The 18,570-nt window shown below is 39.1% G+C and overlaps 1 protein-coding gene across 1 annotated transcript in view; it reads left to right on the top strand.

The window, feature by feature from the left end:
- piezo1 (piezo type mechanosensitive ion channel component 1 (Er blood group)) overlaps positions 1 to 18,570 on the top strand; it is a 237,591-nt gene that overhangs the window by 28,654 nt on the left and 190,367 nt on the right. The window contains exon 2 of the mRNA XM_072916588.1: positions 6,793 to 7,094. Coding sequence (XP_072772689.1) covers positions 7,031 to 7,094 — 64 coding nt within the window. The 5' untranslated portion in view covers positions 6,793 to 7,030. The remainder of the gene's footprint in view (positions 1 to 6,792; positions 7,095 to 18,570) is intronic.

Genomic DNA, 18,570 nt, shown 5'->3' with positions numbered 1-18,570 from the left:
GTCCCACAGGGCATTTCCTGTACATGGGAAGGGATTCGTTCCCAGGGATTCAAATAAAGAACCAACTCTTTTTCTTTACTATAGTGGCCTCGATAACGGGAACCGGTTCTCAAAAAGGGAGTCGAGTCCATGGAATCGGTTCTTTTCTCATTGAACAACCGGGAGAACCGATTTTGAACATCATCCCTAATTGTAACTAAAATAGTCCATGTTTGAGGAGTCTACTCTTAGTTCCAACAGACATGATATGCCTTAAAATGCATCATGTGCTCACCTGGCTCGTCCGTCAAATTTCAAAAGCCAATGTGGCCCCTGAAACAAAAAGTTTGCCCACCCCTGGCCTAATGGGACACACCTGGTCCTATTTTGTCACTGGGCTTTTTGAGCAGGGCACTGAGAGCTTGTCCCTCCTGGTGTATTGCTTCCTGTGCCGTCCGCAATTTATACCTAACTTCCACCGCTGGTCATTTTAGATCTAATCTCGATTTTGTGTTCTCCTCTCCGAAGGTTGAGAGTTTTTCCTCTTTGGAGTGAACTATTACCAGTGTGTCTTGGCTATTCCCTTGCCAATCGCTAGAAGCTTCATTGCGTACAATATTTTCATGGTGTGCACTTTTTCCCCCATCACCTTTTCTTTGTACTACTATTATCATTAAAGAACTGCACTATTTGTTTAACCTTGCCTCACATCTCTGCATCCGGGGATCTACTCTTGACTGAGCCGTGACAAAGGAGCACACACTTCTTTATTCTCAACAGGTAAAAACACACCATTTTTAATAATACTATTTAGGATGCACCATGTTGCTCTCATATTGTTTTTGTTCCGGTCCAATAATTGACTGTAATATCCTTTCCTACGTGTTCGTAGTATGCCAGTTAGCTTGTTCTTGTACATTTTGTACTTGTTTTCTGCCTCTGTATATCTTTGTGTTATAAATGTTCTGTATAATTTATTCTTCCTGTTGCAAGCATTTTTCAGTTATATAGTCTATAAACTTAGGAAATACGTCCCTGGACATAGGAGAACTTTAATTATGACCAATGTATGGCCCTGTAACCACTTGGTATTGGATTAAAACCAGAATTTGTAGAATCACTCAAAACTTATGTAAAATATCCAAACAGACATATAAGTTCATATTACATTTTAACACATTTTAACAGAAGTGTAGGAAGAACATGTGAAAACAGAAATTAGATATTAACAGTAAATGAACAAGTAGATTAATAAACAATTTTCTACCGCTTGTCCCTTCTAATTTTGACAAGACAATAGAATGTAAAATGACACAATGTTTTACTGCATATGTCAGCAGCCAATTAGGAGCCTTTGTTTGCTTACTACTAAAATAGAAGTTGTCTAGTATGTTCAGTATCCTATTTATTGCAAAAATTGTTCTTTGATTTCAATAAGAAACATGTGTTTAATGAATACTTAGGCCTACTACGCTACTGTATTTTAATGTTGGTCATTATGGTGGTACTTGGAGAGAAGGTTTTTTTTGAGGTGGTACATTGCAAAAAAAGTTTGAGAATCACTGGTTTAGGGTAAATGTGTTGTTTTCTTGTAGGGATTGTATTTCCGTGTGCATTGCAACCATCCGCTCCTTTGGGTTTGATAGTGTCACTGCTTATACATTTTACCTGATACTTAGGTACTATAATTGGGAGAGGACCTCCAGCAAAACAAAAAAATGTTATTGAATGTTTGTCACGGCATACTAGCAGAGCTGTCTCTATTTCCTGGTGTTTGCGATGTCATGCATGTGACAACGTATGGTTTGAGCAACGTGGTGTGCGCATTCCAACAGCTCAAAACAAGCAGACAGACAGTGTTTAAAAGGTGTCATCAAAAATCCTATCAAAATTGTACCTCTAGTGTTATTAGCATCTGATAACATGAAGCTGAACACGTTTGAAAAGCATTTAGAAATGACACATTTAATGCACATGCACATTTAATAACGTAGCCTGTTACAGTTATTGTGCAGAAATGTGAGTAAACAACTACAAATGTGCTCTTCATTCACTAACGGTGTTACGAAAAAGATAAATTAGAATAATACATAATGTTGGGGGCAGCACGGTGGAAGAGGGGTTAGTGCGTCTGCCTCACAATACGAAGGTCCTGAGTAGTCTTGGGTTCAATCCCGGGCTCGGGATCTTTCTGTGTGGAGTTTGCATGTTCTCCCCGTGACTGCGTGGGTTCCCTCCGGGTACTTCCTCCCACTTCCAAAAACATGCACCTGGCGATAGGTTGATTGGCAACACTAAATTGGCCCTAGTGTGTGAATGTGAGTGTGAATGTTGTCTGTCTATCTGTGTTGGCCCTGTGATGAGGTGGCGACTTGTCCAGGGTGTACCCCGCCTTCCGCCCGATTGTAGCTGAGATAGGCTCCAGCGCCCTCCGCGACCCCGAAGGGAATAAGCGGTAGAAAATGGATGGATGGATGGACATAATGTTGGATATAGAGAACATACAAACCCTTTATTAAATCACAAATATTGAAATTCAACAATTGCCATTAAATTCTAAGGTAATGATTATTTGCAAAAAAAATTACGTTTCTCAGTTCGAACATTAAATATCTTGTCTTTGCAGTCTATTCAATTGAGTATAAGTTGAAAAGGATTTGCAAATCATTGTATTCTGTTTTTATTTATGAATTACACAACATGCACTAAACGCAGCTGGAATGTAAAAAATAAAAAATAAAAACTCCCTTACGTGCAACATGAGGAAGCCACCGGTCAACCACGATCCGGGACTGTGCAATCAGCGATTACACGCCAACTGGACAATATTTACCATATTTATTTACATATTTAATCCACAATAAAAGCCTGCACAGCATAGGAGGTAGGAAATACTGACTCCCACCCCCTCAGCACACTGAGAACCAGCATTACTCCTCTCTAGTCAGTTTACTAGTCATTTCTATACTTTTTATTGTCTCGTTTTTTTTTACATTGCCTCTTAGAGTGGTCTTAGGCCATATTGTATATTGCATATTGTGTTTATTGTGTTGTTTCTGTATATTGTGTGGTTTATTCTTTTTTTTTAAATGCAAAGCACCTCAGGGAAGCAACCTAAATTTCATTGGACCTGTACCTGTACATGCACAATGACAAATAAAGATCATTCATTCATTCATTCATTCATTCATGCCAACTCCACTGGTTATGGGTTTTGTAGTTAAGCTACGCAGTTTAGCTACCTGTAGCTTGTTACTGCCTATCACTGGTTATTATATAGGTTGAAAATATCATGCTCTAGTTTTTAACTAAAAATGTTTGCGATGGGTGCCCTTTTTCCTGGCTTGAGCACCCAAAATGTCTGTGCACATGCCTGCCTGTGGCATACTGTCATACAGGGAAGGGCGGCCCTGCTTGTTGACCATTTACTGATGTCTTTAAGAGTTTGAATAACCGATTAGTGTCATTATTTAGCCTTCAGAGGGGCATGAGGCATCATCTCTTATGCATCTATAATAATCGGGAAAGAGGACACAACATTATAGGAACCTTTATTATTTGTCATAGTAGGAATGGATGGGGCAGCAAAAGATCTGAGATGAAATTTGGCTCGAGGTGCTACCTAGAATCCTTGTAATATCCAAGTGTATTGTTTTATGTACATGCATGCACAAACCATTGTGATTTGTTCATTTGAGCCAATTCAGGTAGAACAGGGGTCGGCAACCCAAAATTTTGCAAGAGCCAAATTGGACCAAAAATACAAAAACAAAATCTGTCTAGAGCCGCAAAAAATTAAAAGCCTTCTATAAGTGTTATAATGAAGGCAACACATGATGTAAGTGTCTATATTAGCTATACTAGCCTACTATCAAAGGCTGACGCAAAACTTTGTTGACAGAAATTCCATCCATCCATTTTCTACCGCTTATTCCCTTCGGGATGTGTATTTTAATTTTTATTCTACACATTTTTTCAACATTGGAAATGATTAGTAAAATGGAGGCTTCTCAGAGGATGAGATAACTTCTGAAAATTACTGGCTCAGAATGGCCAAAGGTATAGATGTGTGTGTCCAAGTTAAAGGAAACGGCAGGCTGTCTTCTTCTAATGGATTTATAACAATCTTTTCAAGCTGGGTAACGTTTGCTGTGGTCTGGAACAACCCGGCACACAAACAACTATTAGAAATGCAACCAATATTACACGTCATGAGACGTGCAACTATACATTAAATACACAGAAGACATAAGTCAAGGAAATTAAATGAGCTAAAATATACCTACAAACAGGCATAATGATGCAGTATGTACATACAGCTAGCATAAACAGCATGCTAGCATCAATTAGCATGCAGTGATGCACTGACCAAATATGCTTGACTAGCACTTCAGCAAATCAATAAAATCAACAAAGCTCACCTTTGTGGATTCACACACAGCATAAAATGTTTGCTGGACAAAATGAGACAAAGAAGGAGTTGCAAAAAACACATCTTTCTGTGGCAGCGTCGGAGAAAGTTGTACATGTAAACAAACTGCGGTGAGTTCAAGAACTGCTGAAATTAGTAGGACAAAACCGTGCAAATACTCTCTTGTGTGGTGTTCGGGTCTGTGGGACCCGTTTTCATTTTTTATTAAAAGAAAAATGATACAATTAATTAATTTTTCAAACGGAGACTCACTGACTTTGGCTAATTTTCTGTGAAGAACATATATCAAAATACATATTTAATGACCACATACCATACACCCCCCTACACATTTCTATTACATATAAGACAGTGGTTCTTAACCTGGGTTCGATCGAACCCTAGAGGTTCGGTGAGTCGGCCTCAGGGGTTCGGCACACCCGACTCATCGTGTAAATACAAACTTCTCCCTATCGGCGTATTACGGATACAGCAACAGCTGACTGATTTGCAAGTGTGTAATTTGTTGTGAGTTTATGCACTGTGTTGGTTTTGTTGTTTGAACAAGGTGATGTTCATGCACGGTTCATTATATGCACCAGTAAAAAAAACATGGTAACACTTTGGTATGGGGAACATATTCACCATTAATTAGTTGCTTATTAACATGCAAATTAGTAACATATTGGCTCTTAACTAGTCATTATTAAGTACTTATTAATGCCTTATTCGACATGGCCTTATTATAACCCTAACCCTCTAACCCTGACCCTAACCGAATAACTCTAAATTAAGTCTTTATTACTTAGAATATGTTCCCCTAGTGTCCAAATAACTCTAAATTAAGTCTTTGTTACTTAGAATATGTTCCCCATACTAAAGTGTTACCAAAAACATATAACTTTGTCTTGAATTTGAAAAAAACAAACATTTTATTTTTCACTAAAGAAGGGTTCGGTGAATGCGCATATGAAACTGGTGGGGTTCGGTACCTCGAACAAGGTTAAGAACACTGCTATAAGATGTCCGGGTCCACTGGACCCGGGGCTAATAGAGGTGTGGAAATTGATGCTCTGTGTACCACACGCACACACACACACACACACACACGCACACACACACACACACACACACACACACACACACGCACACACACACACACACTCACACACACACACACACACACACACACACACTCACACACACACACACACACACACACACACACACACACACACACACACACACACACACACAGCAGGCCTAGACAGGAGGAGGACAGAGTGTAGGTACACAGAATATCAGAGGGTCAAATGTGCGAGAAAATGAGAGCAGACAGTGTTGACAAACAATGTTGCAACCTTATGTGGGATCCGCAGGTGCAGAAACACAAAAGAAGAATCCCTTTGGGATGCAGAAACTGGCAGAGAAATCTTCCGTGCAACGTTCATATTGTTGTTACTCAGCCAACGTTTGTGGGTCTGATGGACCCGTTGCATTTTGTGGCTTTTAATGCCTCACAATCAAACACTTTTATGTTAAAATGCTATAAGGTAAACATCTGTTCAATATTCTAACATAAAAGTGTTTGATTGTGAGGCATTAAAAGCCACAAAATGCAACGTGTCCATCAGACCCACAAACGCTGGCTGAGTAACAACAATATGAACATTACACAAGGGTTAATTATGTTTAATATAAACGGTAGGATTTCTAACCATTAAGAAGGGTTGTGTCCTGTTTGTCCTCCGACAGAAACCATAGTAAAATAATATATATATTTTTTCACATTTTTCCATTTTCACACATCTTTGAAAAAGCTCCAGGGAGCCACTAGGGCGGCGCTAAAGAGCCGCGGGTTGCTGACCCCCCGAGGTAGAATGAAGCAGCGACACACTAATTTGGTTTAATCTTCCATCCATCCATCCATTTTTTACCGCTTGTCCCTTTCGGGGTCGCTGGAGCCTATCTCAGCTGCATTAAAAGTGATTTCTGTCATTTTTGAACGGTCGCCCTACGTATTGCGCTAGAGGGCGCCACGAGCTTTCAGAGAGATATTGTAATTATTTGCAACAGGTGGACGTTCACGCTCAAAACATGTCAACGACGGTCCAGACGCGTGCTATAGGGGTAGATTAAACGTTTCCGAGAAGCCTCGAAAGCGGAAAAACTCAATACCAATACATGGACATTTTTGTAGCGTTACAGTAACATTTAGACAATTAATGTGATATATCTAAACATTCTGACTGAGGCTAAAATAGCAGTAACTTTAACAGGGAGGTGACCAGCAACAAAGAATTGCTTCTCTATGAACGCCCATGAATCACATTTTCCATCCCCAATACTTACTTCAGACTGGGCCTCCATCCAACATAACTTTTTTTTTTCTTTGCCGGCAGGACGAGTGGAATGAGTCGCCTTCCTCTACACCAACGTAGCTGTACTCGGAACGTTTTTTTTTCCTTTTTTTCCTAAACTGGAATACTGTTTTGTGTTGTGGTCTCTTTCAAAAGTAGGCCAGGGATTATCCTCTTTTTTTTTTAAACAACTTTTCTTGTTCCTTTGTGTTATGTTTTACGTGTGGAAAACTAACCGAGACATTGCTGCCGTCGGGGTCCTTTTTTGACCGACCCGGACATGGATCTCCAGGTGGCGGTTTGGTTTATTTACTGCTTCGTTCTGCCGTCCGTCTTGTTAACAGGTAAGACTTTCCCTGCTATAATTCACGTCAACAGTCTTGGCGAGTGTCACGTTGTCATTTTTCTGTATGGCGTACTTTCCATCATTGCCTCACCCGAAGCTCGCAATTTTGTGTGGCAAAAATGTTTTACAGTTACATGTTCGCTTTGTGTTTTATTTCACAAACACGCGGTTTTTTTTTTTTTTTTTTTGAAAAAAACCTGTTGAGTGCATGGCCAGAGAGAAACGTCAACTCCGTCATGGTCACAAACTGTGCGTTCAACATGTGCGGAATTTCCGCTAAAACAACTGGTGTTAAAATGGTCGCACAAATTCTTACATTAAATAAGTTATGTTGTGGCATTTGTTATACACACCGGAAACGGTTTGTGGCGAACACTATGAGATATGTATTTACTCAGGCCACACCCTGTTATCTCTGCCCCACTTGTGACAGTAAATTAGTGTGGTTGTGAGTTGCATTTTTTTAAACATTGTTTAGGTTTGACTGCTCCCAGCCATGAACTTTTGTGCTTGTGTTTTTCAAATATGTTTTCGTTCTATTAAATTTGTAAGATATTTTTTAATTTTATTTTTATTTTTTCATTTTTTATTATTATTTTTAATTATTATTTTAAACAATATAAAAAACACAAGATACACTTACCATTAGTGCATCAACCCAAAAAAACCTCCCTCCCCCATGCACACTCATCCACACTAATTTACACAAAAGGGGCTGTCTCTTTCTGTTATTAAAAACTTCTGGTTCCTACAATATAGAATATTATAGTCTGCAAGGGATACAGTCCTTAAAGGCCTACTGAAATGCGATTTTCTTATTCAAACGGGGATAGCCGGTCCATTCTGTGTCATACTTGATCATTTCGCGATATTGCCATATTTTTGCTGAAAGGATTTAGTAGAGCAGTGTTTTTCAACCACTGTGTGCCGCGGCACACTAGTGTGCCGTGAGATACAGTCTGGTGTGCCGTGGGAGATGATCTAGTTTCACCTATTTGGGTTAAAAATATTTTTTGCAAACCAGTAATTATAGTCTGCAAATGGTGTGTTGTTGTTGAGTGTCGGTGCTGTCTAGAGTTTGGCAGAGAAACCGTTTTATACTCTTCCATATCAGTAGGTGGCAGCCGGTGCTAATTGCTTTGTAGATGTCGGAAACAGCGGGAGGCAGGGTGCAGGTAAAAAGGTGTCTAATGCTTAAACCAAAAATAAACAAAAGGTGAGTGCCCCTAAGAAAAGGCATTGAAGCGTAGGGAAGGCTATGCAGAACAAAACTAAAACTGAACTGGCTACAAAGTAAACAAAAACAGAATGCTGGACGACAGCAAGGCCTTACTGTGGAGCAAAGACGGCGTCCACAATGTACATCCGAACATGACATGACAATCAACAATCTCCCCACAAAGAAGGATAAAAACAACTAAAATCTTCTTGATCGCTAAAACAAAGTAGATGCGGGAAATATCGCTCAAAGCAAAACATGAAACTGCGACAGGAAAATAGCAAAAAAAAGAGAAAAAGCCATTAAAATAGGAGCGCAAGACAAGGACTAAAACACTACACACAGGAAAACAGCAATAAACTCCAAATAAGTCAGGGGGTGATGTGACAGGTGGTGACAGTACACCTACTTTGAGACAAGAGCTATATTGATGCATGCTTGGTTATGGTTTAAATTCATACCCAACAATTGCGACAACGACATTTTACTGTCAACTGAGTTTCGTTTTTTTAATGATGTCTGCTGGTGGTGTGCCTCCGGATTTTTTCAACGCAAAAAATGTGCCTTGGCTCAAAAAAGGTTGAAAAACACTGTAGTAGAGAACATCGACGATAAAGTTTGCAACTTTTGGTCGCTGATAAAAAAAGCCTTGCCTGTACCGGAAGTAGCAGACGATATGCGCGTGACGTCACAGGTTGTGGAGCTCCTCACATCCGCACATTGTTTACAATCATGGCCACCAGCAGCGAGAGTGATTCGGACCGAGAAAGCGACGATTCCCCCATTAATTTGAGCGAGGATGAAAGATTCGTGGATGAGGAAAGTGAGAGTGAAGGACTAGGGGGCAGTGGGAGCGATTCAGATAGGGAAGATGCTGTGAGAGGCGGGTGGGACCTGATATTCAGCTGGGAATGACTAAAACAGTAAATAAACACAATACATATATATACTCTATTAGCCACAACACAACCAGGCTTATATTTAATATGCCACAAATTAATCCGGCATAACAAACACCTCCCCCCTCCCGTCCATATAACCCGCCAATACAACTCAAACACCTGCACAACACACTCAATCCCACGGCCCAAAGTACCGTTCACCTCCCCAAAGTTCATACAGCACATATATTTCCCCAAAGTCCCCAAAGTTACGTACGTGACATGCACATAGCGGCACGCACGTACGGGCAAGCGATCAAATGTTTGGAAGCCGCAGCTGCATGCGTACTCACGGTACCGCGTCTGCGTATCCAACTCAAAGTCCTCCTGGTAAGAGTCTCTATTATCCCAGTTCTCCACAGGCCAATGGTAAAGCTTGAATGTCATCTTTCGGGAATGTAAACAATGAAACACCGGCTGTGTTATCCAGCACAACAGTCAGGGGGTGCATTCTACGGCGGGGGTGCGTTTTACGGCACAACACCTGCCGCAATACACCGCTTCCTACCTACAGCTTTCTTCTTTGCTGTCTCCATTGTTCATTGAACAAATTTGCAAAAGATTCACCAACACAGATGTCCAGAATACTGTGGAATTTTGCGATGAAAACAGACGACTTAATAGCTGGCCACCATGCTGTCCCAAAATGTCCTCTACAATCCGTGACGTCACGCGCAGACGTCATCATACCGAGACGTTTTCAGCAGGATATTTCGCGCAAAATTTAAAATTGCACTCTAGTAAGCTAACCCGGCCGTATTTGCATGTGATGCAATGTTAAGATTTCATCATTGCTATATAAACTATCAGACTGGGTGGTCGGTAGTAGTGGGTTTCTGGAGGCCTTTAAAGCACACATGATTGTGTGTGCTGCTGGTCCACTAACATTTTCATTAATTATTATTTTTTATTTAATTGTTTTTATATTGTTTTACTTTCTTTTTCATTCGAGAAAAAGTACTTTTTATTTATTTATTTATCTTATTTTATTCTATTTAAAGAAAAATAAAATAAAATGAAATAAATAAAGGACCTTATCTTCACCAGACCGGCTTGTCAATGAAATCAGATTGTTTAAAAGGGTTCTTAAAACCAGGTCCAGTTCAGATTATTTCCAGATCGGGCTCAGCAACACACACCTTCACCCATGTACACCGAAAACCAGGGAACACAACAGGTTGCATACAATCCACAAACAAAAATACATTTTCAAATTAAGAACCCATGTACAGTCCAGATCACATCCAAGTCGGACTCAGCAACACACACCTTCATTTATGTACACTTAAAATAGGGAACACAACAACAGATTGCATATCATATATAAACAAAATTACATTTTCAAAATAAGCCTTTGAGGACTTCCCATCTTTTTGTTTTGTTTTTTGGCATCATTATCGTTTTCAACCATATAACTTTCTAAAGTTAAAAAATACTGAATAAATGTTTTAAAGAAAGAAATACTAAGTGAATATCTGTTTTTGGCCTTAAAAATAAACCTTTTACCGAGTACTATAATTAAATTGACTAAATCATGACTGTCAATGAACTCTCCTAAAATAACAGAAACCACATCAAGCTTCATAAACAAACCAATCTTTAAACACATTTTTTCAACTTCCACTCAAAACAATGACAATACCAAAACAAATGTAGGGTGGATTCAGGCTCCTGACAACAAAATCGGCAATCATCTGACTCTGTCATATTCCATAGTTTTAACATTTTTCCCGTGGGTAGGAAGTTATAAATAATTTTAATTTGAAAATAACGATTTTGCACATTGATAATAGTTTTGTAGATTAATTTGAATATGGCATCCCACGGCAACGGGCAGTGAAAAAATTCCTCCCATTTTCCATATGTGTTATATGGGGCAGCCTTCAAAGATTTCTTTATTAAATAAAAATTAAATATTTTTCTATTTATTTTAGTTCCTTTTTGCCAACTAGAATTTCTTATTAGGGGTTTACAAACTAATAATTTAGTAGTTCCATAATTAATGATTTGTTTTCATCTTTTCCCAATGACTCCAGTTAGTTGATTAAATGAAAAGCTTGAACAAGCATCAAAGTTAAGAATGTGCTGCTGTTTGTAACTTCTTTACAGTAACATTTCTCAAAACAAAAAATATAACGAGAACACCATTGATTTGATTGATTGAGACTTTTATTAGTAGATTGCACAGTACAGTACATATTCCGTACAATTGACCACTAAAGGGTAACACCCCAATACATTTTTCAACTTGTTTAAGTCGGGGTCTTATGTACGTGGTTTAACAGAACAAATGTTTTGACAATTATCTATTTTTCACAATAACAAAGGCTATGTAACAAATATGCTTTACAGCCAAATAAAATAATTGGTGTTTACGGCTGTCACTCATCCGGACTCCTCAACGTGTGTGTGTGTGTGTGTGTGTGTGTGTGTGTGTGTGTGTGTGTGTGTGTGTGTGTGTGTGTGTGTGTGTGTGTGTGTGTGTGTGTGTGTGTGTGTGTGTGTGTGTGTGTGTGTGTGTGTGTGCGAAGAAACTAGAAAACACAGGGAATGAGAAGGTGTGTCCAAACTTTTGGCCTGTACTGTACTGTGTGTAATTATATATATATATATATATATATATATATATATATATATATATATATATATATATAACCAAATAATGACAACATACTTAGTATTGTTACTGTTGACATTTGTATGGATCCGCTTACTTTTGTTTACCTTCAAGAGCTCTAGCCTGCGGTTAGTTGTTAGCATATCCTCCTATGGTGTGGAGTGTAGCATGTTTAGCTATTCCTCACCCTCAGGGGACGATGCTTGTAAGAAACTTTATTTGCTGCAATGGAGGTGAGGATTGCTGGCTTCGAAGTGACTTTGCACTGTGGAGGGAAGTTATCCGGTAGTTTGAATGCTTTATTGCGTTCGTTTGTCAAATTTGCAGACACAGCTTGAATATACAGTATGTCATCAACATGCATAATCACAATAGTATTCTTATTTTTTATGTCATATTTGGTCTAAATCACACAACCCTGGTGATGGTTTTAGGGCTGCGCGATATGTCGTAAAATTTATACCGAGATATACTTTGCAGCCTTGAGCGATAATAATTAGTGAGGGGTATTGTTTACTTTTTAACCGGTATATAAGACTGAATGAAACCCCCCCCACAACAACCTTTTAGTCTTATGGAATTTTGTGACATTCAATTTGAACAGACTAGTAATTCATAAAACTGTCTACAAATAGTCGAAGTTTTGATGATTCGATTTGACGGGTATTATCGCGGTATTGTTGAATGTGCTCAAAGAGTACTTAAGCACACATACTAAAATCTTTAGAATTTTTTATTAAATAAAAAAAATACATGCACTGTAAGAAAACACAATTTTGCACGTTTTGTTTCTTATTCTTATCTGATAGTGTTTCAGTTTTAGTATTTATCTGTCTTTAAATATTGGTTTGTACCAGTGACGTGCGGTGAGGTTCATGGCGGGTGAGACACTGACTTCATCACAGTCAGATTTACAAACATATTAACCTTAAAGAGTATCTTATTCACCATTTGATTGGCAGCAGTTAACGGGTTATGTTTAAAAGCTCATACCAGCATTCTTCCCTGCTTGGCACTCAGCATCAAGGGTTGGAATTGGGGGTTAAATCACCAAAAATGATTCCCGGGCGCGGCGCCGCTGCTGCCCACTGCTCCCCTCACCTCCCAGGGGGTGATCAAGGGAATGGGTCAAATGCAGAGGACAAATTTCACCACACCTAGTTGTGACAATCATTGGTACTTTAACTTAACTTTAACTTTACACATACAAACTGTAGCACACAAAAAAGCACATTTAATAAAAAAAACGTTATTATGGTCTTACCTTTACTTATAAATTAAGTCCATGCGGAGCGGCACATGAAGGAGCCTCCTTCTGAACAAAAGCATCGATAACTTGTTTATAGAAGTATTCCTTATCTTTCTTCAGTTTTAAAAGTCTCTCTGTCTAGATGGAGATCTTCCTTTAATTATTACCTCCTGCTTCGATTGAAAGTCCAGTTTAGAAAACGGTTTTATTTTAGATATGTAATCCTCCAGGCCCTGCGATGAGGTGGCGACTTGTCCAGGGTGTACCCCGCCTTCTGCCCGATTGTAGCTGAGATAGGCTCCAGCGCCCCTTGCGACCCCGAAGGGAATAAGCGGTAGAAAATGGATGGATGGATGGATGTAATCCTCCATGATAAAAGTCCAGGCGAGAAGAACAAATAAACGATTGCTAACTGTAGCTGCTTGTTGTCACTTATTCTGCAGCCGAGTAGTCGCAAAAATGATCTCTGGGATCAGAGCGCCCTCTACCACCATGAGGCGGGATTACTGCGAGCCTCAGCCAGTGCGTCTTCGCAGCCATTTTATGATTGCTCAGCACAAGAAATACATTACACACATACAGTTGTTGACAAAATACACTGTACATTATATACCTCAGCTAACTAAACTATGGAAATGTATAATATAATTCATATAGCAATACGGTCTCACTGCACAGCAGGCCAGCAGTTAGCCGAGTCATTGCGCAATCCATGGTGAGGCTCAACTGGCTGCTGATCACCGCAAGTCTCTTCTCAGTATTTGAACGGCAAATGTGAAAATTCAGTGATTTTGAATAAAAATAATCTAAAATTTGTGAAGTTAAATGGAAAATAACTTTATAGTATAATCACTGGATACATATAACAATTTAATAACATTTTTTTCTTTTTACATTTTTTTTCTTTCCATTATGGCACGTGAGGCCCCGCTTCACCTGCCTCCCCTGACTGCGCGTCACTGATTTGTACTGTGGCATTTAAACATGTATTTAAATTATAAATGCGTGTTACCAAATCCTTTTTTCCTAAAGTGTTTGTGACCATGATTGTTGCAGTTAATGATACTGCATGTTTGCGCCATGCTTTGAATTTGTTAAAGAACAAAAACAAAACTTAAGAGTTACGTACAGTCTTTAGCCATGTAAATAAGCTATTTAGAGTCCAGCAAGACCCAACATGCATTGCGTTGCCACGTCACACTTTAAAGCCATATACTGGAATGATTGGGTAGATTTTATATTATCAACCTCCTTTTTTGTGTTTGTTAATGTTTACAAACTCAGGGAATAATTGCATGGACACAGGAGGACTTTGAGGGCAAATTCAAATTCAAAGTATTTAAATGAGTAATAGTGATTAATTTTTAGTTTTGTTTAGTTATGCACTATTGGCTTTGTATTCTTTTCTCAAACAATGTGCAGTATGTAATAAAATAGTAGTTTAAATAGTATGTTGACATTGTTATACTCTCAGTAGCACTCAGCCTAAATACAGTTAAAACATTTAAAGTTAATAAATGTGATTGGTATTAGTATAGGCCTATGCCACTCTTGGATGAGTGAAATCAGCACAATAAACCCCGATCAAACATCCCTAAACTATAACTGCTTGCTTAGTGACTTAAACTTAGACTTCCTTTATTGTCATTCAAATTTGAACTTTACAGTACAGATAGTGACACTTATCTTGGAATATGTCTACGCATGCAACAAGCTTTATGTGTCCTTTATTGCTGCAATACACCGGGATGGTTTTACTGCTTGTTGGTGTGACGGTCGCGCCCACTGCGACTGTCCTTCATCTTCTTAAATTAAGTTTCTTCAACTTTTCCATTTTGTACCGGCATGTGTCCCTAATCAGCCAATATCCCACAGTCTTTATAAAGTTTGAATATTTAAAGTCCAAAAATTAGGTAATTGAAAGGAGGCAAGTTGCTGGTGCCAAGCGGAAAACCAACACCCAGATTGAAACCTGTCCCTTGAGAGCACCCACATGCTCATTGATTGGCTTTTTAGGGCTGCCTTTTTGCCAGATTACCAATCAGTGGTCAGATTCGAGTAAGAAGGAGGCACGGTTATTCACGAGCGAGAGAATGACTGCGTGGGTTCCCTCTGGGTACTCCAGCCTCCTCCCACCTCCAAAGACATGCACCTGGGGATAGGTTGACTGGCGACACTAAATCGGCCCTAGTGTGTGAGTGTCTGTGTGAATTCTGTCTTGTGTTGGCCCTGCAATAAGGTGGCGACCTGTCCAGGGTGTAACCCACCTTCCGCCCGAATGCAGCTGGGATAGGCTCCAGCCCCCGTTGCCCCGAGAGAGACAGGCGGTTAAAAATGGATGGATGGATGATTTAAAAACAGTTACTATGATGCTATTATACTGGTGAGTGAGATCATCGACTTTTTCAAACACTGCTCTGTTTATAGTACATTATATCGAACCAGGAAGAGAGCAAGTTACAGGGAGTTTTTTAACCCCTACAGGTGAGACATAGATTTTGAAATGTCAATTAATAAATGACAAGGTGAAATTTGATAACAGACCTAGTCGCTTGCGAGATATACATATCCCGGACATACTGTACATTTACTGTATGTTGATGGAATGTGTCAGATTGTGGTGGTATAGCGGTTAGAATGCATGATCATGACGAACAAGACTGATGTTTGTGGGTTCAATTACCATCACACTCAGAAAAGCACTGTTAGGAATGCTCTTTGTAGCGGCGGTCGTGACCCCAAAATGCAGGAAACAGCAAGCAGCGTGCAGGTAAATGGGTATGTAATGTCAAAAAGTCCAAAAATCCAAGGTGTAGAGTGCTGTAGGGATATGCACAAAGCAAGCAGAGGGAAAAAGTGCAAGAAAAATAACTGAAGAGAGCAAACAGGAAATAAAAGCAAAACAAGAAGTAAAAACATTTTACAAACCCCAAAATTTCCTCTGTACAACAAACATTTGGAATGATCCCACAACCAACAAAGAAAAGAGACTGGCTTAAATAACCCTCTAACTAACACCAGGTGAGACCATCAACGCAAACAAGCCTCAGGTGAGAAGGGAAGCGCTCAGAAAGAGTTTAATCCTCGGGCAAACAGAATACAAACAAAACAGGAAGTGGAACCAAAAAAGAGCGTAAAACAGGAAGTGAGATCAAAAACAAAGGAAAAACACCCACAAACTAAAACAAAAAATGGCCTGTCCTAACAGGTCATAACAAACACCTTTAAATTGTCGACAGCCTACAGTTGTCTCCTTTATTGATAATGTTATTACTTTGCACTCAATAGATGACATTTAGGTTTGAGTCAAACAATGTTGAAATTGTTTCACGCAGATTAAAAACAGCACAGAAACAATAGAAAACATTCTTCAAATCCTTCAATCCACACCCCCTGCCCACACTTCTGAAATCCAAAGTTCGTCCCTGCTCATCATATAGTCCGTCCACTTCTTGTAGCCTCTCTTATTTGCTACGCTTTCATGATTGAAAGAAATATTGTAATCTTAAATAAACAACATTTACAGCCTCACACTAGCTTAAACATGACGAGTGAGTGGAACCAATACAAGTGTGTTACAACAATCAGCATTCTTATTCACAGACTGCCCCACAAAAGTTCCTGCACTTCTGTAAACGATCATGTCAACTAAAAGGTTCCTAAAGCCCATTTGTGTTTTGCATTTGTACAGCAAGAAATGTCATATTTTGGCTCAGATGAATCATCAATGTGTTTTAAAAAAAAAACATTTTTATTCAAATATTTTAGGACAGACAAAACTTTAAATTAAAAAAATACAAATAAAAAGTGGATATGCATATCTATTAAGTTTAAATGATGATCTTCCAAGGCTGCTAAACTGTATTTCATTGTCTTTCTGAAAGCAATAAAAAACTTAATTCACACACACATTATATATATATATATATATATATATATATATATATATATATATATATATATATATATATATATATATATATATATATGTATATATATATATGTATATGTATATATATATATATATATATATATATATATATATATATATATATATATATATATATACAGGTAAAAGCCAGTAAATTAGAATATTTTGAAAAACTTGATTTATTTCAGTAATTGCATTCAAAAGGTGTAACTTGTACATTATATTTATTCATTGCACACAGACTGATGCATTCAAATGTTTATTTCATTTAATTTTGATGATTTGAAGTGGCAACAAATGAAAATCCAAAATTCCGTGTGTCACAAAATTAGAATATTACTTAAGGCTAATACAAAAAAAGGGATTTTTAGAAATGTTGGCCAACTGAAAAGTATGAAAATGAAAAATATGAGCATGTACAATACTCAATACTTGGTTGGAACTCCTTTTGCCTCAATTACTGCGTTAATGCGGCGTGGCATGGAGTCGATGAGTTTCTGGCACTGCTCAGGTGTTATGAGAGCCCAGGTTGCTCTGATAGTGGCCTTCAACTCTTCTGCGTTTTTGGGTCTGGCATTCTGCATCTTCCTTTTCACAATACCCCACAGATTTTCTATGGGGCTAAGGTCAGGGGAGTTGGCGGGCCAATTTAGAACAGAAATACCATGGTCCGTAAACCAGGCACGGGTAGATTTTGCGCTGTGTGCAGGCGCCAAGTCCTGTTGGAACTTGAAATCTCCATCTCCATAGAGCAGGTCAGCAGCAGGAAGCATGAAGTGCTCTAAAACTTGCTGGTAGACTGCTGCGTTGACCCTGGATCTCAGGAAACAGAGTGGACCGACACCAGCAGATGACATGGCACCCCAAACCATCACTGATGGTGGAAACTTTACACTAGACTTCAGGCAACGTGGATCCTGTGCCTCTCCTGTTTTCCTCCAGACTCTGGGACCTCGATTTCCAAAGGAAATGCAAAATTTGCTTTCGTCAGAAAACATGACTTTGGACCACTCAGCAGCAGTCCAGCTCTTTTTTTCCTTAGCCCAGGTGAGACGCTTTTCGCGCTGTTTCTTGGTCAACAGTGGCTTGACACGAGGTATGCGGCAGTTGAAACCCATGTCTTTCAAGCGTCTCTTGGTGGTGGATCTTGAAGCACTGACTCCAGCAGCTGTCCACTCCTTCTGAATCTCCCCCACATTTTTGAATGGGTTTTTTTCACAATCTTGACCAGGGCCCGGTGATCCCTATCGCTTGTACACTTTTTCTGACCACAGTTTTTCCTTCCCTTTGCCTCTCCATTAATGTGTTTGGACACAGAGCTCTGAGAACAGCCAGCCTCTTCAGCAATAACCTTTTGTGTCTTTCCCTCCTTGTGCAATGTGTCGATGGTTGCCTTTTGGACAGCTGTCAAATCTGAAGTCTTCCCCATGTTTGTGTAGGCTTCAGAACTGGACTGAGAGACCATTTAAAGCCCTTTGCAGGTGTTTTGAGTTAATCAGCTGATTAGTTTGTGGCAC

Source organism: Nerophis lumbriciformis, linkage group LG02, assembly GCF_033978685.3.
Source record: "Nerophis lumbriciformis linkage group LG02, RoL_Nlum_v2.1, whole genome shotgun sequence".
NCBI lineage: Eukaryota > Metazoa > Chordata > Actinopteri > Syngnathiformes > Syngnathidae > Nerophis > Nerophis lumbriciformis.
This window is presented reverse-complemented; position numbering and strand designations above follow the sequence as displayed.